This window comes from Neoarius graeffei, chromosome 4 (assembly GCF_027579695.1).
Source record: "Neoarius graeffei isolate fNeoGra1 chromosome 4, fNeoGra1.pri, whole genome shotgun sequence".
NCBI classification, from domain to species: Eukaryota; Metazoa; Chordata; class Actinopteri; order Siluriformes; family Ariidae; genus Neoarius; species Neoarius graeffei.
The window spans coordinates 23,158,593-23,181,468 of record NC_083572.1 but is presented as its reverse complement, the minus strand read 5'-3'; the positions used below and the strand labels follow the sequence as shown (position 1 = coordinate 23,181,468).

The following is a 22,876-nucleotide window of genomic DNA, read 5'->3' as shown; positions in this document are numbered from 1 at the left end:
ATATGAATTAAGATCAGGGAGTTTACCTATGAGGCAAGAGAAAAACTGAGGGTTGTCCCAGGTGGGGCCATAAAGGTTTAACTACTGCGACTAAATTGCCCTATCACAATGACAAACTGGCCATTATTATCTGGTACTATACTGCTTGGCACGAACGGGACACCTTTCCTAATTAATATTGCTGCCCCCCTCGACCTATCTCCATAGTTAGAGTGGAATATCTGTTCAGTTCAGCCTTTCTTTAGCTTAGTGTGTTCACCAGTCCGAAGATGGGTCTCTTGAAGATATATAATACCTAAAGTTACTGGCTTCAGATATGTGAAAATGTGAAAACCCTGTTACACTTAATAGGATGTTGTATCCCTTTAATATTCCAACTAATGAATCTGATTGAACCTAAGGCTGTGGTGTTAGCCATTGTCTTGACGTGCTGTCAATAGATATCATTCCCTAGTCAGTTAGGTAATTTCAGATGAAATACAGGTCCCTACCATAACAGAAAAGTTTGAGCAGAATGTACAAACATGTTTGATTTGTTTTCCAGTAAACAGAACACACATGCAAAAACAAAATAACCTTGGTTCCCTTTGCTGACCTGTTCTGAACACCCAGGCCACCCTAGCTTTACCTACCTTAAGGCTAGACCCCAATGTAGTCATGGTTTGGCTAACACTTAACTACACGCTAGAACCCCCAGAACATGGCTCATGAAACAACTATGGCACTGTGGCAGTTCGTGTAAAGGGGTGGAGCACAGAAGGACGGCAGGACAGAACTGAGCATACAAAACTCTCTTTATTCAGCTTTTCAGCTGTAAATACGCACACACAGACACACGCACACACATTAGCTGTCTGGTTATCGAGAGAGTCCCTCTGTTCTCACTCTCTCTCCTTAAGAAGGGCGCGGTCCCTGGGAAGACACACAAACATCAATTAACAACAGGTGAAATGATTCTGCCACTTAACTTCCCCGACTCCGCCCTCCTGTCACAGACCGATGCTAGACCACGCCCCCGCTGCCACATACCCCCACCGCCCGACTCAGGCCGGGCAGCCGTCCGGCCCGCAGCCGACTCCCCCCCCCCTTGACGGGAGAGGAAGTCCGCCACGACCATCTGCGCCCCCGGCCTGTGGATCACCTTGAAGTTAAAGGGTTGGAGTGCCAGATACCAACGGGTGATCCGCGCATTGGCATCCTTCATGCGGTGGAGCCACTGGAGGGGCGCGTGGTCCGAACAGAGGGTGAAAGGGCGTCCCAGCAGGTAGTACCGGAGAGCGAGGACCGCCCACTTGATTGCCAGGCACTCCTTTTCGATGGTACTGTAGCGCCCCTCACGCACCGACAGCTTGCGGCTAATGTACAAGACAGGGCGATCCTCCCCCTCCACCTGCTGGGACAAAACGGCCCCCAGCCCTCTGTCCGACGCATCTGTCTGCAACATAAAAGGGAGAGAAAAGTCAGGGGAGTGTAAAAGTGGCCCCCCACACAGTGCAGCCTTAACCTTAGAAAAAGCCCGCTGGCATTGCTCCGTCCACTGGACCGGATCTGGTGCCCCCTTTTTAGTCAGATCAGTCAGCGGGCTGGTGACGTCCGAATAATTAGGTATAAACCTACGATAATAGCCAGCCAGCCCCAGGAACTGTCTCACCCCCTTTTTGGTCTTGGGCCTCGGGCAGGCCGCAATTGCTGCAGTCTTGTTAATTTGGGGACGCACCTGCCCGTTGCCCAAGTGGAAGCCCAGATACCGTACTTCCACCCGCCCAATCGCACACTTCTTCGGGTTGGCCGTGAGACCCGCCCGCCTCAGCGACCTAAGGACGGCCCTCAGGTGTTGTAGGTGCCGCGGCCAGTCATTACTATAAATAATGATATCATCCAAGTACGCGGCCGCATAGGTGGCGTGGGGGCGGAGGACCCTGTCCATCAGCCGCTGAAACGTAGCAGGCGCCCCAAACAGCCCAAAAGGAAGTGTGACGAATTGGTGTAAGCCGAACGGTGTGGAAAAGGCCGTTTTTTCACGGGATAATGGAGTCAAGGGGATCTGCCAATAACCCTTTGTTAAATCCAGTGTCGAGTAAAAACGAGCCGTGCCTAGCCGATCGAGCAACTCATCAATACGAGGCATTGGGTACGCATCGAATTTAGACACCGCGTTGACTTTTCTATAGTCCACACAGAACCGGACCGACCCGTCGGCCTTGGGTACCAAGACCACCGGGCTGCTCCAGTCACTGTGGGACTCCTCGACGATGCCCATTTCGAGCATGGCCTCGAGTTCTTCCCGAACCACCTTTTTCTTGTGTTCGGGTAACCTGTAAGGGCGGCTACGCACTACCACCCCCGGGGGCGTCTCAATGTGGTGCTCTATGAGGTTAGTGCGGCCGGGCAGGGGTGAGAACACGTCCGAAAACTCGGTCTGCAACTGGGCAACCTCCGCGAGTTGGGTCGGGGAGAGGTGGTCTCCACAGGGGACCGGAGAGGGACGTGATGCTAATGTTCCTTTTTGAACCTCCGGCCCCAGCTCCGCCTTCTCTGGAACCACCGACACCAACGCCACGGGGACCTCCTCGTTCCAGAGTTTGAGTAGGTTGAGGTGGTAAATCTGTAGCGCCCCACCCCTGTCCGTTCGTTTCACCTCATAGTCGACGTCCCCGACTCGCCGTGTGACCTCAAAGGGTCCTTGCCACTTGGCGACTAATTTAGAGCTCGATGTGGGCAACAGTACGAGTACTTTCTCTCCCGGTGCAAACTCTCTAAGGCGCGTACCCTTGTCGTACAGGCGGGTTTGCCGTTCTTGGGCCTGCCGCAAATTCTCCTGGGTTAGTTGTGTGAGTGTGTGGAGTTTTGCGCGCAGGTCAATAACGTATTGAATTTCATTTTTGCTTGGTGAAAGTCCCTCCTCCCAATTTTCTCGCAGCACATCTAAAATGCCGCGCGGCTTACGCCCATATAATAATTCAAACGGGGAGAACCCCGTGGAGGCTTGGGGGACTTCTCGCACTGCAAAGAGCAAGGGTTCGAGCCATTTATCCCAGTTACGCGCGTCCTCACTTACAAATTTCTTAATTATGTTTTTAAGGGTGCGATTAAACCGTTCCACTAAGCCGTCCGTTTGTGGGTGATAAACGCTGGTGCGGATCGGCTTAATACCTAATAACCCATACAGTTCCTTCAGTGTTCGTGACATACGAGGTGCCTTGATCAGTCAGAATCTCCTTCGGGATTCCAACTCGGGAGATGACGCGGAAGAGCGCCTCCGCAATACTGCGTGCTGAGATATTGCGAAGAGGCACTGCTTCCGGGTATCGCGTTGCATAGTCCACCAGAACCAATATAAAGCGGTACCCTCGTGTTGACCGATCTAATGGCCCGACGAGATCCATGCCAATTCTTTCGAACGGGGTCTCGATTAACGGTAGAGGGCGCAAAGGCGCTTTTGGAATGGCCGCTGGGTTTACTAACTGGCATTCGCGGCATGCCGTACACCACCTACGGACATCGCCGCGAATCCCCGGCCAATAGAATCGGGCCATTATTCGGGCTAGTGTTTTATCCTGCCCTAAGTGTCCAGCCATGGGATTAAAGTGAGCCGCCTGGAATACCAATTCCCGGCGGCTCTTCGGAATTAACAGCTGCGTGACTCGCTCTTTAGTTTGAGTGTCCTGCGTCACTCGGTATAATCTATCCTTCATAATCGCGAAGTAGGGGAAGGACGGGGTGGCGTTCGGCTGGAGCGTTTGACCATCGATTACTCTCACTTGGTCAAAAGCATGCCGCAGAGTCTCGTCTCGCGATTGCTCTAACGGGAAATCCGCGAGGGATTCCCCAATAGAGAGAGGAGGAGCCGGCGGCTCCTCACTCTGGCGCGGAGATGACGTAGACGGCTCTGTGACAGCTGCTCCCGCCAAAGCGACACTGGGACCTCCCCCTGTCAAATGGCAGGACCCACTCTTGACCAAGTGCGTCATTAAACCCCGAAATCCCGGCCAATCAGTCCCCAAAATTAAAGAGTGGGTAAGGCGAGGATTAACCGCCGCCTTCACTATAAATTTTTCCCCTCTGAAAATAATGTGGACCGACACTAAAGGGTAGTTGTGAACATCCCCGTGCACACATAACACCTTCACCAATTGTGCTCCCCCCAATGCCTCGTCTTGCACCAGGTTTTGGTGGATTGAGGTCTGATTACAGCCAGAATCCACCAACGCCTGATATGTATCCCCTTGGATACTCACCGGTATGCGATACGCTCCGGCCCGATCGAGGGCGGCTCCTGGCGCGTTGGGGATCCGAACCACCGCGCCCACCTCCATTATCGAGCACTGCTGTTGGAGGTGGCCCGGTTCCCCGCAGCGCCAGCAAACCGGCCCAGGCTTCCTCTCTGCACTAGTGCTCTGGGGCTCACTCACCTGAGGGGGGGGAGAGACAGACACAGAAGGGAGACACGGAAGGGCACCGCGGGTGCGGCGGGCCGGCTGAGGTGGCGCCGGCCCCCGTCTCCGCGGTGGGGGAATGGGGCGAGGAGAAGACACAGGAGGGAGAGAGAGAGAGAGAGAGAGAGAGAGGAGAGAAGAGAAGAGGTCGTCTGCTGTCCTGCCGTCGGGACAGCCGCCAGATGATCCTCCGCCAGCTCGATTGCCTGATCCAGCGACGCCGGGCGGTGGCACTGGACCCACTCTGCGGTTCCCGCTGGTAGACGCGCGACGAACTGTTCCAGTACCACCTGGTCGATGAGTCCCTCGGCGTCGCAGCTGTCGGCCCTCAACCACTGCCAGCAGGCGTCCCGGAGTTGCTGGCCAAACGCGAACGGCCGGCCGACTTCCTCCAAGCGCAGAGCGCGGAAACGCTGATGATGTTGCTCTGGGGTGCGTCCCACCCGCTGGAGGACGGCCCGGCGAAGGTCCGCGTAGGCCAGCCGGCGGTCGGCGGGGAGCTGTAGCGCGGCCAGCTGCGCCTCTCCTGTTAGCAGGGGAAGGAGGCGCGCGGCGCGCTGTTCCACCGGCCACCCCGAGGTCTCTGCTACCTGCTCAAAGAGCGTGAAGAATGCCTCGGGGTCGTCCTGCGGGCCCATCTTCGTGAGGGTGAGGGGGGAAGGGCCCGCGGCGGTGGAGTTGGTGGACCCCGCCGACGCGAGGAGGTGCCGGAACGCCCGACGATCTTCCTGTTGCGCCAGCACCAGGGCCTCGAACCGTTGTTCTTGCTCCTTTCGGAGGGCGAGCAGCCCCTGGTGCTGGCTCTGTTGGGCCGTGGCGAAGGCGTGGATCAGGTCAGCGAAGGTGGAGGACTCCATGGGGCTGTGGTCTTCTGTGCTCATTCCCGGGTTTCGGCACCACTGTGGCAGTTCGTGTAAAGGGGTGGAGCACAGAAGGACGGCAGGACAGAACTGAGCATACAAAACTCTCTTTATTCAGCTTTTCAGCTGTAAATACGCACACACAGACACACGCACACACATTAGCTGTCTGGTTATCGAGAGAGTCCCTCTGTTCTCACTCTCTCTCCTTAAGAAGGGCGCGGTCCCTGGGAAGACACACAAACATCAATTAACAACAGGTGAAATGATTCTGCCACTTAACTTCCCCGACTCCGCCCTCCTGTCACAGACCGATGCTAGACCACGCCCCCGCTGCCACAGGCACATAGGCAGCATTTAAAAAAGGAGAAATATATAAATTAATACAAACTTATATCAAATTTTTAAAGTGCTTAAAGATCAAATATTGTCGCAAATAAAAATAAATAAATCAAAATAAGAGCACACGCACACATTTCATATGTACATAGTAGTGTTGTATGGAAAAATTAAATTAGGAGGTAATGCTTCCAATAGTAGGGGTTATACTCAATTTTTATGAAAACAGAAAGAACCCTTGGGCATACATGACTCCTGTCCTCCACAAGCATACATACACCCACACATACATATACACACATCCAAAAACAGAAGGCTGGCAGAAAATAAAAATTCTAATAATAATTGTAAAGGACACCCATGACAGCCACTGTGGCAATAAAGTTATCTACAAGAGGAGCCCTGAAAACATTTCTAACGTGGGATAGAAGTAAACATCATCTCAGAAAGGAACTATGAACTGGTTGGTAATATTACTCACTCCGACATTCAGTGTAACGACACAAAGGGCATCTACAGGGCTCCATATGAGGAGTTCAGTAGTTACTTGTTAGAAGTATTCCCGCGTGTAGGAAAGCTCTTATTGATACAAGTCTGGGCTTCCTCTGGCATCGTGAAGATCCGCTCCTGGTTGTTATGTGTGATGCAAAGATGGGCCGGATAGATGATCCCAAAGTGGACCCCCTCCAGTCCCCAAAGTTGTTGTCTCACCCCGTTGTATCCTGCTCGGGCTCTGGCCACTTGTGCTGGGTAGAATGAAATGGTCATCCCGTCCACTTTGGTCTGTTGTTTTTCTCTGGTGAAGTGAAGAATGTTGGCACAGTCGTGGAAGTAGTGCATGCTAGCCATGATTGCGCATGGTCGGTCACCCTGCCTGGGCACCGGTAGTAGCGAGTGATGAGTTCTATCCAGTACCGGCGCCTCCGTTAGGCTGAACACCCTCTGAAGCAGGGTTGACACAGCAACAGTGGAGCTGTCATGGCTCTCCGGTACTCCCACGATTCTGATGTTATTCCTCCTTGACCTTGACTCTAAGTCTTCACATTTATCTTGTAGTAATTCCGACTGAGCCTTGAGGTGTGCCACTTCACGTTGCAGTGAAACGATATCATCTGTACATGTTGACAGACTCTTCTCCATCTTGCCAGTGGTATTTTCAGCGTGAATAACTCTGTAGCAACCGAGTTCTGAAAAGATTGCAGTTCAGACCTTACAACACTAATGTCGGCTCTGAAACCTTCCATTTCTTTTTCCAGCACTCTTCTAATCTCCGACTTAATTATGTCTCCAATATCTTCATGAAGCAATGTATGCAACTCCTGCCTGAAAGCTTGAGTGGTTAGCGCCATGGTCTTGTCAGCTGGGGTTGGCTTATCACTTTGATCCGGGGACGATCCGGGACCGCTAAGCCTCGTGGTCAACAAAGTTGCATTACAGGTTTTTGTAGACTTGCCAGCCATTTTTTTTACATAAGCAGATATGTAGAAGTATGATAAAATGTAAAAAGTGAAATAAATAAGTGTGCTTTGTCGAAAGGTGCCTTTTTAAAAAACTTTAAAATGAAACTTCTGCGGAGCCTGGTTGGATGCGTCTACTCCATAGCTTACTCGCTAGTACCCCCCACATAGCCAATTCTCAGGGAAGAATTTATTATTTTTAGAAGCGGTTCAATTGCTTCTGGTATTCTCTGTTTGAAGAGTTGTGTAGGTAAGGGATCTAAGACACAAGTTGAGGATTTTGATGCGGAGATTAATTAAATTAGTTTGATTTATCTAAGGGGAGTAAAACATTCTAATTGCTGATCCGATACAGTTATATTGTTAACTACAGGGTTTACTTAAATTGTCTGGCCTTAAATTAGTAGTTTGAATTTTTTGTTGGATATTTTCAATTTTGGGCGGCACGGTGGTGTAGTGGTTAGCGCTGTCGCCTCACAGCAAGAAGGTCCTGGGTTCGAGCCCCGGGGCCGGCGAGGGCCTTTCTGTGTGGAGTTTGCATGTTCTCCCCGTGTCCGCGTGGGTTTCCTCCGGGTGCTCCGGTTTCCCCCACAGTCCAAAGACATGCAGGTTAGGTTAACTGGTGACTCTAAATTGACCGTAGGTGTGAATGTGAGTGTGAATGGTTGTCTGTGTCTATGTGTCAGCCCTGTGATGACCTGGCGACGTGTCCAGGGTGTACCCTGCCTTTCGCCCGTAGTCAGCTGGGATAGGCTCCAGCTTGCCTGCGACCCTGTAGAAGGATAAAGCGGCTAGAGATAATGAGATGAGATTTTCAATTTTATCATTGAAAAAATTGATGAAGTTGTTGCTAAAGAGTCAGCAGAGAACCTTGGCAGGTGGCATATTTCAGAGCTGTACTGGAAATCCAGAGTGTACAGAGTGAACAGGAATAGAGACAGGACAGTCTCCTGTACCTCACCTCTATTACTAACCACCACATGAGATAGAGAGCTCCCCTGCCACACAAACTGGGGCCTATCCCAGAGACAGTCAGCAACCCAGGAGATGGTAAACATGCTGACACCCATCATAAGCAGCTTCTCACTCAGTAGAAGTGGTTGGATGGTATTAAAGGCACTGGAAAAATGCAAAAAAAAAAAAAAAAGACTCTCAGTGTCATCACTACTATCCAGGTGAGAATGAGCACAGTGCAGCAGGTAGATAACAGAATTCCCCCCTGTAAGGCTGATAAGCAAACTGAAGAGGGTCTAGAGCAGGTTTAGCCTGTGGTCCAAGTTGGGCCAGAACCAATCTCTCCAGTACCTTCATGACATTAGGACAACTGAAGACACTGAGGCCAGATTGTGTGGCTTAGGTACCAGTACTAAACAAGATGCATTGGTATCCTTTTGAAATAAAATGAAAATAAATGCCCTATGGAAATAGTACGTTCATTGCTAAGTAGTGATCAGAAGATAACATCAAAATCAAGGAAAAAATCTGAAAGAAATATTATTTTAGCCATTCTGATGTTTTAAAGAAAAAGATAGTGGTAAGCACAGTGATGAAGGCATTGGGCAACTGATCCTGTCACAATATTTAAATGGGGTTGAGGTCTGGACTTTGTTTTGGCCATTCCAGTACCTGATTTTTTTTTTTTCTTAGCTAGCCATTCAGATGTCAATTTGCTGGTGTGTCTGTGATCGTTGTCCTGTTGTATGACCTGATTTCAGCCCAGCTTAAGCTGTTGGACAGATGGCCTCACATTTATCTGCATATTCTGCTATAAAAGTGGAGTTCATTGTTGTCTTAAATGACTGCAAGTGTCCCAGGTCCTGTGGCTCCAAAACAAGCCCAAATCATCACCCCTCCACCACCCCTTAATAATTGGTATAAGGCATTTGTATTGACATGCAGTGCCAAACATGGTGCTGTGCATGATCTCCACTTTGGTCTTGTTAGTTAAAAGGATGTTGTTCCAGAACTTTTGTGATTTATTCAAATGCCCAGTATAGTATATTAGTAATACCTGGCTACTAATTAATATTAATGATTGTGGAAGTAGAAAGGGTGTAATTATTTTTTACCATCTAGCTTCTGAATGTTGGCTTACTTTTAGGGAAAAACTACATATTGAAATCTGTTGTGTTTTTTATTGTCACCTGTGGTTATTTATTTGTTTATAGAACTTGGTGAGGACCACGCAATTGTTATTTAGGCCCTGATAAATAAAAACATAGACGTGAAGCCTAAAGAGATAAATGTAAATATATGCAACTTTTCTGAAGTTTATGCCCGTTTTTTTTTTCTAATTCCTATTTTCATTATAATTTCTAGGCTGTCCTCAGGGCTGTGTATGCCGTCCTCACTCATGACATTAGCTCACGGATCTGTGACGTGGCCCTCAACATTATTGAGTGTCTCTTGCAACTGGGCGTTGTACCCAGCATGTCCAAGAAGGTTGTCAAACCAGAGGACAAGGTGAAAGAGGCAGACCATTCTAAAGATGGAACCAATCAAAGTGTAGGTGGGGCTCATGGGGGTGTGGCTGGTGGCACAGGGGCTGTTCCAAATGGAGGGAATGGAGATGGCGACGGAGGAGGTGGAGGTGGAGAAAGTGGAAGTGGAAGTAAAAATGATATTAAAAACAACAAGGGCAATAAGGTATGCAACTGAAATTATTTTTTGTAGGACAATAAGTGACAAAAGAATGTATAATTTTTATACTCATGAAAATGGCCATATGCTTTTACATATGCATAGCATTTCTTTACTGCCAGTAAATAATAATTAACTAGTACTATATATTCTGATGATATATCACATACCATCATATTATATTCCATGTCATATTCACAGGAGGAGGACTCTGCCCTTAGCACCCACAGATTAGCTCTAACTATGCTTATTAAAATTGTGAAATCTCTTGGCTGTGCCTATGGCTGTGGGGAAGGCCATCGCGGGCTCTCTGGAGACCGTCTGCGCATTCAGGTCAGTATTTTGTATTAATAAGCTATGGTTTTGGAGATGTTGCATTTTAAAAACTGTAAATGTTTCAAGTTTCAAGCAGTGCTTCCATTAACTTCAGTCAACTCAAGTGCTTCAAGATTCTACACTGTAAACAATTATAGCAAATATTGGTAAACATTTCCAATGGAGAATTTGATCCAGTTTGAAAAACAGTTTAAAATAAGAAATAATTGGTGTATCAAATGCTGTCAATAAGTCAAGTTGTATTTTAGGTCTAAATGTCTGTATAATGCAATTTGTTGGGCATAACAAAACCAAAAGGTGAGACTATCACCCACCATCTCAAAAGATGTTGCTTGCCTAAGTAATATCGTTAGTATATAAATGAATTGTTAAAGATATAAACATGAACAACGTCTAAGTAGAAACTCTGACAATGCACCAACTATTCATGGCCAGGAGTCCAAGAATGCATTTGGCTGTGTTCTGTGTGTAGGATGGATGATATTACTCTCTCCCTTGTCTTGCAGTATCTCCCTGTATTTTACACCATACATCCATCCTTCAATTTTAACATGCATTTGGCTGTGTTCTGTGTGTAGGATGGATGATATTACTCTCTCCCTTGTCTTGCAGTATCTCCCTGTATTTTGCACCATACATCCATCCTTCAATTTTAACAAGACCCCCAGTCCCCAGTGAGGAAAAGCATCCCTACAACATGATGCTGCCACTACCATATTTCACTAGTGGGATGATGTTTGTTGAGGAATCGACAGTGTTAGCTTTACACCATACATAACACTTTGAATTGTGTCCAGAAAAGCTCCAACAGTAATTCTGCAACAGAATAACACTCAAACCATCATCCAGAAATTGCAATTTTGAATTCCAATGATGCTACAGCCATCACTGGGATCCTAAGAAAGCAAAATTTGCCTGTGTTCTGAGGGAGGAGTGGCATACTCTCTCTCTCCTGTCAATTACAACGACACTAGCCAATCATAGGCATCTGTAACCTCATGACAGGGGTAGCATTCTCTTTCCTGTCAATTACAGCAATGCTAGCCAGTCATGGGCATCTGTAACCTCATGACAGTGGTGGCATATTCTCTGTCCCCTGTCAATTATAGCAATTCTAGCCTATCATGAACATATGGAAATGGGCAGGTAGTGCTTTCCTCCATGTGTGTTTGACAGCAGTTCAGATCTGGACTCATCAGACCACATGACCTTTTTCCATTGCTCCATGTGCACTCGTAAATTCAGTTAGTCTCACTAACAAGTGTTTTTCTTATGACCACACTGCTTTTAGTCCCAATCCTGCAAGTTCTCATCACATTGTGCATGTGGAAATGTTCTTACTTTCACTCGTAAACATAGTCGTGAATTCTCCTGTTGTTTTTTCATGATTTAACTTTACCAAGCATTTAAGTGATCTCTGATTACGGTTAGTCAAGATTTTTTTCCTACCACATTTCTTCCTCAAAGTGGACAGTTCCCCACTATCTTTGCATCTTTTAATAATGTGTTGAACAGTTCTTAACCCAATTACATTAATTTCAGCAATCACCTTGGTAGTTTTCTTTGTTTGATGCAAGTGAATAATTTGAGCCTTCTGAAACCCAATAACATCTTTTCCATGACAATAGGATACATCTAATGACATGGTTGTTAAAGAAATGAGAAGCTACTCACTGCATCAGTAAGGTCTAAAAGAATTGTTGCCAGCTGAAACATATTAATCACTGCAGTAATTATCCAATCAAAGGCTTTTAAGTATTTGCTTATTTAAATCCAATTGGCAACTTTTATTTGGCCAGGCAGTGTATAAATACAGGTGTGATCTTTTCAAATTTAAATACTGAATGTACAAAATTATCTTTATAATTTTGATACTACAATCCCAAACCAGAACAAGTTGGGATGATACATTGAAATTGAAATTAAAACTGAAAACAATGATTTGTAAATAGTCTTTGACCTGTATTACACTCAAAACAATACAGCAGCACATAATTTAATGTTTTCATGAATTTTATTTATTTATTTATAACATTGTATGTTTTATTTATTTTTTTATTTTTGCAAAATAAACACATTTCAATATTGAGTCATGTAACACATTAAAAAAAAAAGTTGGGCTGGTAAAGCATTTACCACTTTGTAGTGTTACCATTCCTTCTCACAACATTTAAAAGACATTTAGGGACTAAACACACCAAGTGATGAAGTGTTTCAGGTGTTATTTTGTCCCATTCTTCCTGCAAACAAGTAAGGTGTGCAACTGTATGGGGTCATCATTGTCACACTTTTCAGTTCAAAATTCACCACACACGCTCTATTGGGGACAGTTGGCAGGCCAGTCCAGCACCTGCATCTTTTTTTCTGCAGCCATGCTTTTGTAATGTGCAAAATGTGTTTTTGTATTGTCTTATGTCGTTTTTGCATTAGAATGTGGTTTTGGATATCGGATATTGGTTTTGCATTGAAATATCCCTGGAAAAAGATGCCATCTTTTAAGGCAGCACATGTTGCTCCAAAATCTCAGTGTACTTTTCTGCATTAATACTGCCATTGCAGAAGTGTAAGTGTGGCAGCCAGGGTGTGATTGAGTGCTGGTTTGTGAATGGAGGGTGAGGCCAGGGAAGGTGAGTGGCAAAATGATTACACCTGTGTCTAATTAATGCTGTGTGTGTCTTGCAGTGACAGCGGAGGGTTAATAAGTAGGTGGAAGCAGAGAGGGAGAGCACTCTCTGTGGAACAGAACCATGTGTGAGAAGTAGGCTGAAAAGCTTAAATAAATATTGGCCAGCAATTACTCCGCCTGTCCCACTACCCCCCAAAGAAAGTGTTACAGTAAGTTACCTTTGCCAAGGGCACGAACACAACTTCATACTATGACAGACCCTGGCTTTTGAACTTGTTGCTGGTAACTGTCTAGATAGTCCTTTTTGTCTTTGGTCCGGCGCAATGGTGTCTATTTCTTCCAAAAAAGACCTGGAATACTGTTTCATCCGATGACAATACACGTTTCCACTGTGTGATGGTCCATCTCCGATGCCTCTGAGAAGTCAACAGTGCTTCTGGACTCAGTTAAAATAAGACTTCCTTTTTGCACAGTAAGGTTTTAACTGGTGGATGTAACTCTGCATTGTGGTGCTTGATAAAGGTTTGCCAAAGTAATCCTGAGCCCATGTGGTTATATCAGCTAAAGATGAATGACAATTCTTGATGCAGTGCCATCTGAGGGACCAGAGATTACATGTGTTCAGTTTAGGATTGTGCCAAGGATTAGGATTAGGTCATGCGCTGTTTACAAACAAGCTCATAACATGAGAAGAGGACGATCATGGCCAGTGCAACTCAGAGTTTTTCTGCAGTACGAGCACAAGCCTGTAGTCTGCCATTATTGTTGTTGTGACGCGTCTAGTGGCGGTGGCTGAGGTTAAAGGTTAGAGAGGTGGGGCTTATACGTCATCGTTTCTGAAAAAATCCGCATTCGCCGTCCAGATGACTCCGGGCTATCCGGCGTTTTAGGATTTTCCCACTCTGGGACCCCTTTTCAAAAAATACCGGTTTCACACCTCGAAAAAGCCAGATCTGTCTGGACGTGAGTCCGAAACGATAAAGTATTTATGTGGATTTGACAAAAACATACTCGTGTGGACGGGCCCATAGTTTCCCATTGCCTTCTAGTAGATTATTATAGAGGTTTTCTCCTCTGAACCATTTCACACCTGTGGACAATTTAGAGTAGTCAGTTAACCTAACCGCATGTCTTTAGACTGTGGGGCAAACCGGCACACCCAGAGGAAATCTACACAGACATGGGGAGAACATGCAAACTCCACACAGAAAGCCCCCCCCCCGTCAGCCGTTGGGTTTGAACCTAGAACCTTCTAGCTGTGAGGCAACAGTGCTTGCCACTCCACCACCGTGCTGCCCAGAGCATGAATTATACAAATCAATTCATATGTTTCATTAAATAACATTTGATTTTGAACATTTCAATAATTTCCCAAAATTCCCAACTTCTTTTGGAATGTGTTGCAGGCCTGAAATGCAGGAAACAAACATGCAACATGTAAGTTAACAAATGAAATAAAGTTGACCAGGCAAAACATGAAGTATTTTAGGTTCCAGGGTTTCCCATACATAGACCATTGTGTGGCGCAGTGCCATACAATGGATTCCTATCGCCACACAATCAGACTCGCAATTTTGAAAAAAAAAAATTCCGTTGCGTATCGTTCCGTTCATTCAAAGTGCTCTTTGTTCTCGTTCACGCGCGCGCACACATCCACAGACAGAGAGAGAGAGAGCGCAAGCGAGACGGAGAGGCGTGTACACAGGCCTGCCGTTGCGCATATACCCGGACTGCAAGTAGGCCTGTTAGGCTAATTAAAAATAACACAGCCTTCCTGATTCGCCTTCCAACCCCTTATTTTAAAAGGTAGCCTACGTCGTGCTCGTGATGAGCTTTATCATAGCCTTCTTGGCTTACATGAAACGAACATCCCTGAGTCAGGCTATAAACCAATTTTGATGCATACAGTAGCAGCTTGATGTGAGGAACCGGCCTTATTGCATTATCCCGTTTATCCCGCTTCAGCATTCATGCAAGTTATTAATAATGGCTTGACATTCACAATAAATAAGGATTTCCCACTAGCCTAAATAAAATGTTATACTCACGGGGATGCCTAGTTGATGCTATCTATTTTATTATTTTGTTGTTACATTATATTATTTATTTCATTTTAGTATTGGTTGAGGTAAGTGTTGAGTTCAATATTTAAAATAAAAACCTCCAGCTTGTTTTTTGCAATTTATTCCTTGAAAGTCAACTAAAGAGTGATTGAAAGATTGCCACCAAAAAGGCAAAAAACTAAGGTAAAAACTAAACTTTAACTTCAATTTTGGTGAGTAATTTTCATAAATTTAAAAGACAGGTTTTCCACCAACATCAAGCCCAGCAAACTAATGGCCTGCCCTGCAATGTTAAGTTGGGTCGAGGAATGAAACCAGGCAGGGTTCTGGTAAAAATTGTTTTAGCTGTCTTCTCTTAAAGAACTTCAACGAATTTAGATTGAACTGAATAATCTCAAATGCTTCTTGTAGCTTTAAAATAGTCCCAGCAGGTGACTCTGAAGAAAAATACTGTGTGTTTGAACACCGCCCACTGTAAACACTTTGCATACCGACCGCCACGACACCACCGCGCACGATTCCTTCATCGGCACAGTGGAGCACCACAAATTGCTACCTGGTCTGTGGGAAACACTGGGTTCATACTGTCTGGAATGAAATGCAAGTCAAAGTAAATTTAGAAATCACTGCTTTCTTTTTTTATTTGCATTTTCTATACCATCCCAACTTTTTCTGATTTGGGGTTGTAGATTTACCAATGAGGAAATGTAGACAGGCAAAGCAAAAAATCACAAGGTGTGATGTTGGGCAATGTAGGGAGCCCAAGAATGGCACATCTATGGTGCGTTCACCTGTTTGGAAATGGCCTATTCAGAGACAGATGATATTACTCCCTCCATTGCCAATCACAGTGACACTCACCAATCTTGCGTACCTCTGAGCTCGTGTTTGTGGAAGGGGGCAGTTAGTGCTTTCCTCAGAGTGTGTTCATTGTGCATTGTAACACATAAGAGGCAGTTTGTAGAGAGGCAGTAGCCGAGATTACATGCCTTAATACAGTGGTGCTTAAAAGTTTGTGAACCCTTTATAATTTTCGATATTTCTGCATAAATATGACCTAAAACATCATCAGATTTTCACACAAGTCCTAAAAGTAGATAAAGAGAACCCAGTTAAACAAATGAGACAAAAATATTATACTTGGTCATTTATTTATTGAGGAAAATGATCCAATATTACATATCTGTGAGTGGCAAAAAATATGTGAACCTTTGCTTCCAGTATTTGGTGTGACCCCCTTGTGCAGTAATAACTGCAACTAAACGTTTCCCGTAATTGTTGATCAGTCCTGCACACCGGCTTGGAGGAATTTTAGCCCATTCCTCTGTACAGAACAGCTTCAACTCTGGGATGTCAGTGGGTTTCCTCACATGAACTGGTCCTTCCACAATATTTCGATTGGATTAAGGTCAGGACTTTGACTTGGCCATTCCAAAACATTAACTTTATTCTTCTTTAACCATTCTTTGGTAGAACGACTTGAGTACTTAGGGTCGTTGTCTTGCTGCATGACCCACCTTCTCTTGAGATTCAGTTCATGGACAGATGTCCTGACATTTTCCTTTAGAATTTTCGCTGGTATAATTCAGAATTCATTGTTCCATCAATGATGGCAAGCTGTCCTGGCCCAGATGCAGCAAAACAGGCCCAAACCATGATACTACCACCACCATGTTTCTCAGATGGGATAAGGTAAGAACTGCTGGAATGCAGTGTTTTTCTTTCTCCAAACATTTAAAAGCTTTTCATTTAAACCAAAAAATCCTATTTTGGTCTCTTTCGTCCACAAACATTTTTCCAATAGCCTTCTGGCCTGTCCACATGATATTTAGCAAACTGCAGACGAGCAGCAATGTTCTTTTTGGAGAGCAGTGGCTTTCTCCTTGCAACCCTGCCATGCACACCACTGTTGTTCAGTGTTCTCCTGATGGTGGACTCATGAACATTAACATTTAGCCAATGTGAGAGAGGCCTTCAGTTGCTTAGAAGTTACCCTGGGGTCCTTTGTGACCTCGCTGACTATTACACGCCTTGCTTTTGGAGTGATCTTTGTTGGTCGACCACTCCTGGGGAGGGTAACAATGGTCTTGAATTTCCTCCATTTGTACACAATCTGTCTGACTGTGGATTGGTGGAGTCCAAACTCTTTAGAGATGGTTTTGTAACCTTTTCCAGCCTGATGAGCATCAACAATGCTTTTTCTGAGGTCCTCAGAAATCTCCTTTTGTTTGTGCCATGATACACTTCCACAAACGTGTTGTGAAGATCAGACTTTGATAGATCCCTGTTCTTTAAATAAAACAGGGTGCCCACTCGCGCCTGATTGTCACCCCATTGATTGAAAACACTTGACTTTAATTTCACCTTCAAATGAACTGATAATCCTAGAGGTTCACATACTTTTGCCAATCACAGATATATAATATTGGATCATTTTCCTCAATAAATAAATGACCAAGTATAATATTTTTGTCTCATTTGCTTAACTGGATTACTTTTAGGACTTGTGAAAATTTGATGTTGTTTTAGGTCATATTTATGCAGAAATGTAGAAAATTCTAAAGGGTTCACAAACTTTCAAGCACCACTGTAGAAGCAAATGTTTGCCTTTAACCTCTCCAGTTGGTATCTGCTGTGTGATATGGGAAATGTGGACGGTGACTGGAAATAGGCAACAAAAAAAAAAGCGATATAAATATGCAAATGAAATGATTTCAGCATTTTAACTAAGTAGTATGAACCTTTATTTTTAAATAAATTTCTGAGTAGATAGTATCTCCATCCTTGACTCTTGTATGCTGCATAAATGGGAATAAAAAAAAATATATTTTTGAGAGTTAAAATCGACCGCAAAGTTGGCATTTGAGCTGCCCCGCTGAGCTAGCCATGCCTGAGTATGTGACATCACTGCGGGAACCGGTTTTAAGGCCGAGGCCTTTTACAGCTATCAACCAAAGTCATATAAACAGGGATTAAAGCAAAAAAAATCCTGAGCCTGAACTTTTTAGACTCCTGCAAGCGACTCTATTCACCATATGGCCGGTCGGTTGGAAGAGTTGGCACACAATATAGGCCTATATATGTTTTATGTGGTTGCAGGAGTCGTAATATGCGACATGAACACATTCACAGGGTCAAAAAGATTGCATGAATGATTGCAGACTAAGGCTACATCCACACGACAACGGCAACGAGATGTTATTTAAAAATATATCGCGTCCAAATGGGCAACGATCAGTAAAATATCAGGTCCATATGGCAACGCAACGCTTGCTGAAAACGATGCAATACACATGCCACACCTCTAGGGGCGCTGTAAGACGGTCCCTTCGGAGACACCAGAACAATAGAAGAAGTAAGGACGCATGCGCATAAACTATTATGCGCGAGACTTCATATTAGCCACAAAGTCAGGAAAATCTGTTCGGAAAATTACATTATAATGACCAAATACAATGAAAAGTATTTTTCCAGTCTCACCTGTGAAAGGTAATCCCATGTGATCTCGTTTGGACGGCAAACCTGTTGGTACAGTTAAACGCAGCTAATCTTTATTCTCCGCTTTGACCTATCCAATATGGCGGCGAGGATGACGTATGATTCTACGCGGAAGGCGGCGTCTTTAATAGTCCGGAATAAATTGAATGCTACACGTTGATGGATTAATTTGTTGTTTCTCACCTGTGAAAGGTAATCCCATGTGATCTCGTTTGGACGGTAAACCTGTTGGTACAGTTAAACACAGCACATGAATCTTTATTCTCTGCTTTGACCTATCCAAGATGGCGGCGAGGATGACGTATGATTCTACGCGGAAGGCGGCGTCTTTAATGGTCTGGAATAAATTGAATGCTACACGTTGATGGATTAATTTGCTCTTCTACGCCCTTTTTGAGGAATGTATTGTAGGACTTAAACCATCATCTGAAGAGGTGAGATCACTCCTTTTTTTTCCCTATTTTTGCTGGCAGGATTGACTCTGCCCTAAGGGCAGAGTCTCTCTCTCTCTCTCTCTGCACCATTACACAATAAATATTCACAGTGAAAATATTTTGTAAGTGCGTTTCATGAACCAAGTTATAGGATTTGTTGACAACTCGTATCGAGTTCGTTACACTTCTACCCGGCGTGAAGCACTCACAGTCATGTGGTTGTGACGTCATCGTAAACAAATCCGTTCTACTCATCCAGACGACGGCAACGTTGCCAGATCTTTCCACTCTGGAACCCGTTCTCAAAAAGATTTGCGTTTTGGGCACCCAAAACGCCGGTGCCGTGTGGACGCCAGGCCTAAACGATAAGCAATTGCATCGGAGTCACCTGAATCCGTTGCCGTGTGGACAGGGCCTAAGTTTGACTTTTGAAAATGCAATACCAAAAACGGCCAGTAGATGGCAAAAGTGCACCTCACCAAAATATGCTACATGTAGCATTTAGGATTTCTTTTGATATCAAGTTTTGCTGCTAAGCTTTGTCCTTAACAGGTTACAAATTGACCTACAATCACAAGGTGAACTGTTACAAGGGTATGTGAAATTCAGTCTAGCATTGGAAAAATAAAATCTTTGTAACCATTTAATTTAGGGTACATTAAAAGGACAGTGGTTTACTTTTTAAACAGTTTTAATAATTCAAATAATTCAACAATTTCAACATTTCAATAACTTTTAACTTTGTTCATCAGAAATAATGGCAAATTAAATACACAGATATTAATATAAAATAGAAAGTCAAGTGTATAAATAACATAAACAACTTCTACAGGGCCGCACGGTGGTGTAGTGGTTAGCGCTGTCGCCTCACAGCAAGAAGGTCCTGGGTTCGAGCCCCGGGGCCGGCGAGGGCCTTTCTGTGTGGAGTTTGCATGTTCTCCCCGTGTCCGCGTGGGTTTCCTCCGGGTACTCCGGTTTCCCCCACAGTCCAAAGACATGCAGGTTAGGTTAATTGGTGACTCTAAATTGACCGTAGGTGTGAATGTGAGTGTGAATGGTTGTCTGTGTCTATGTGTCAGCCCTGTGATGACCTGGCGACTTGTCCAGGGTGTACCCCGCCTTTCGCCCGTAGTCAGCTGGGATAGGCTCCAGCTTGCCTGCGACCCTGTAGAACAGTGGTTCTCAACCGGGGGGGGGGCGCGCCCCCCTGGTGGGGCGCGGAGGTACTCCAGGGGGGTCGCGAGTAGGCTTCATGTATGGAGGAAAAAAAAAATCTGGGGCTAACAGGCTATAGTAGCTAAGCAGATGCAACACATTTACCCATGTCAAAATGCAGGACATTGGACTATTACATACAAATCAATACTATTATAAAATCTATCATCAATCTATCATAAAATCTTGTGTGTGTGGCCGCATCAGTCGGGGGAACTGTGATATGTTCCCAAGCCTTGCAGACTTTATCAGTAATGCAGGCACTTCCCACGATTTCTCATCTGTCTTTCAAGCAGCGTCAGAGCACCTGTCGGTAATGAGAAAACAGTTTGCGGCATACTTCACAGAGGATTATCGCTCTTTTGCGTGGGTTCGAGATCCATTTGTGTGTACTGCTGACGAACTTCCAGTTGACATGCAGGAACAGCTTATTGAGCTGAAGAGTGACAGTAGACTTAAGGCAGTCTTCACCTCATGCCCTCTTTCGACATTCTGGGCAGCATTGATGCAGGAGTACCCGCAACTGTGTGACGTAGCCTTGAAACTGCTCATCCCATTCGCATCGACCTACTTGTGTGAGGCAGGATTTTCAAAAATGACTGCGCTCAAAACGAAATATCGCAATCGTGCGCAAATTGAGGATGACTTGAGACTGTGCTTGTCAAACATTTCGCCAAGAATCGAGGATCTTTGTAAGGCAAAGCAGGCTCAGGTCTCGCATTAACGCAAATGCAGATCACAAAGGCACAGTAAAAAGTAAAACCTAAATTCACGCCTGGTCCCAATTCCCAATGATATCAATAGCCAGCTAATGATAAGCCTAATAAAATACCTAATAAAAACACTACTACTACTAATAATAATAATAATAATAATAATAATAATATCAACAACCAACAACAGCAATAATAATAATAATAATAATAATAATAGGCCTAATAATAATAATAATGCCTGAAAGAACATAAGTCTTGTACTACTGCCAACAGCTTAGTAATGATAATAGGCCATAATAATAATAATAATTATTATAATTATAATAATGCCCGAAAGCAGATTAGAAATGTGGTGCTACTGCCAATTATAACAATAGCCTAATAATGATAATAGGCCTATGTATTTCTATGGAATGGATAATGCTACTACTGCTGCTACTGCTACTACTACTACTACTACTACTAATAATAATAATAATAATAATCTAGCCCAGGGCTATCTATCTATCTATCTATCTATCTATCTATCTATCTATCTATCTATCGGTCGATATAAGGTGCTGTAGGTCGGGTGGCGTCACTGCGGGTGAGTGTGTTTGGGGGGGGGGATGGGGGCGGGGCGAGAAGAGGGGCCCCCAACTGCAATGAACCAGCTTTGGTGGGGCCCAGGTTGCAAAAGGTTGAGAACCCCTGCTGTAGAAGGATAAAGCGGCTAGAGATAATGAGATGAGATGAGACAACTTCTACATGAAGTGATAACTTAAATCAGTTCGATTAGTTAGATTCCCAAAAAGAAACACACAAAGTGCTCCATTTGCATCTCCAAAGTGCTTTTTAGTGGGGTTTGAGTCATCAGAACTAGATTCAAAAAGGAAATACACAAACAAAGTGCTCTATTTCTTCCTCTTTTTAGCGGGTTTTGAGTCATCAGAACTCTTCCTTTTTCCAGAGGTAGTTGAGGCTGATGCAGAGGAGGTCTTGGCTGGACTGTTTTTTAGTTTGGTGGAAATTTACCGTTTGAACTCAGGTGTTATCCCGTGAGTGTTAAAATAGCTGGCGAGCTGATTTGAAATGGACATTTTACTTAATGCGATTTTGTCTTCCGCTATTTTTTTTTTACACAGATCGACCAGGGGTTGCGCGAGCGTGAAGGAGAGGTCGTGTTCTGCGAGAAATGCGCACACCCGTATTTTCAAGTCACACACGGTCAGTTAACATCAGATGTTGTTATTGTTGCTCCTGGTAAGCGCGTCGTGTGTGGGACAGCGCGAACAGCTGCTCTGTGAGCAGGGTCTGACTCGTGTCTAGGAAGAACCTTTTTGCCGCTGGATGCATACATGAGCTTCTTGGAGCACAGCGTGCAGAAGCAAGTGCCTAGCTCCCTCAACTTCCTACACCAACTGCTAAATGGCTTGCCATCTCGTCTAATCTCCTCCAGCCATGCCCAGCGCCATTTATTCTTCAGACCTTTATCTATGGCGAGGGTATTTTCCCCTGGCTTCATATACTGCATCGTCCCCACTCCATGAAATGCCGGTCTCTCTTCTCTGAAGTTGCTCGAGGCACGTTGTGTTAAGACCCGCCCCGTTTTACTTCTGATTGGCTAATACTGTTAGTTTCAGAACCGGAGAGTTGCGCTTCTTTCCTATCATTGGCAGAGAACAAACACACACTCGAAAGCCATGGGGTTATCGAACGTTTTTTTCCTCCTTTTATATATATATATATATATATTTTTTTTTTTTTTGCCTGCAGTCAAGCGCTGCACGCCGGAAATCCGGCAGGGGGCCGGAATACTTTAATCCCTGCACTACCCTCTGACTTTATAACTAAGTTGCTCCTAGATTTCTCCCAGATTCAGTCAGATATTGCCATTGTGGGTGGAGATTTTAACTGCATACTAAATCCTCTTATTGATAGACTACCTCCTAAAGTTATGCCTCTCTTCTCAAGCTAAAGCACTCAATTCTGTATGTGAAAATCTTGGATTTGTTGATGTTTGGAGAACAACCCACACGACAGATAAAGCATACACTTTTTTTCTGCACCTCATGGTTGTTACAGTAGAATCGATTACTTTTTCTTGTCAGGGCTTTCTCTGCACAGAGTTTTGTCCTGCTCTATTGGCAGTATTCTGATCTCTGACCATGCCAAGGTGGTTTTAGATCTCTCCCTCAAGGGTATAAACAGTGGAGTGAAATACTGGAGATTGAACACATCTATCTTGAAAGATCATGCTTTTATTACTTACTTTGC

The 22,876-nt window shown here is 44.8% G+C and overlaps 1 protein-coding gene across 14 annotated transcripts in view; it reads left to right on the top strand.

The window, feature by feature from the left end:
- The window catches only part of LOC132884940 (protein unc-80 homolog), a 382,632-nt gene that overhangs the window by 98,837 nt on the left and 260,919 nt on the right, over positions 1 to 22,876 (top strand). For all 14 annotated transcript variants that reach the window (XM_060919046.1, XM_060919045.1, XM_060919050.1 and 11 more), the window contains 2 exons: positions 9,412 to 9,738; positions 9,934 to 10,065. In XM_060919046.1, coding sequence (XP_060775029.1) covers positions 9,412 to 9,738; positions 9,934 to 10,065 — 459 coding nt within the window. The remainder of the gene's footprint in view (positions 1 to 9,411; positions 9,739 to 9,933; positions 10,066 to 22,876) is intronic.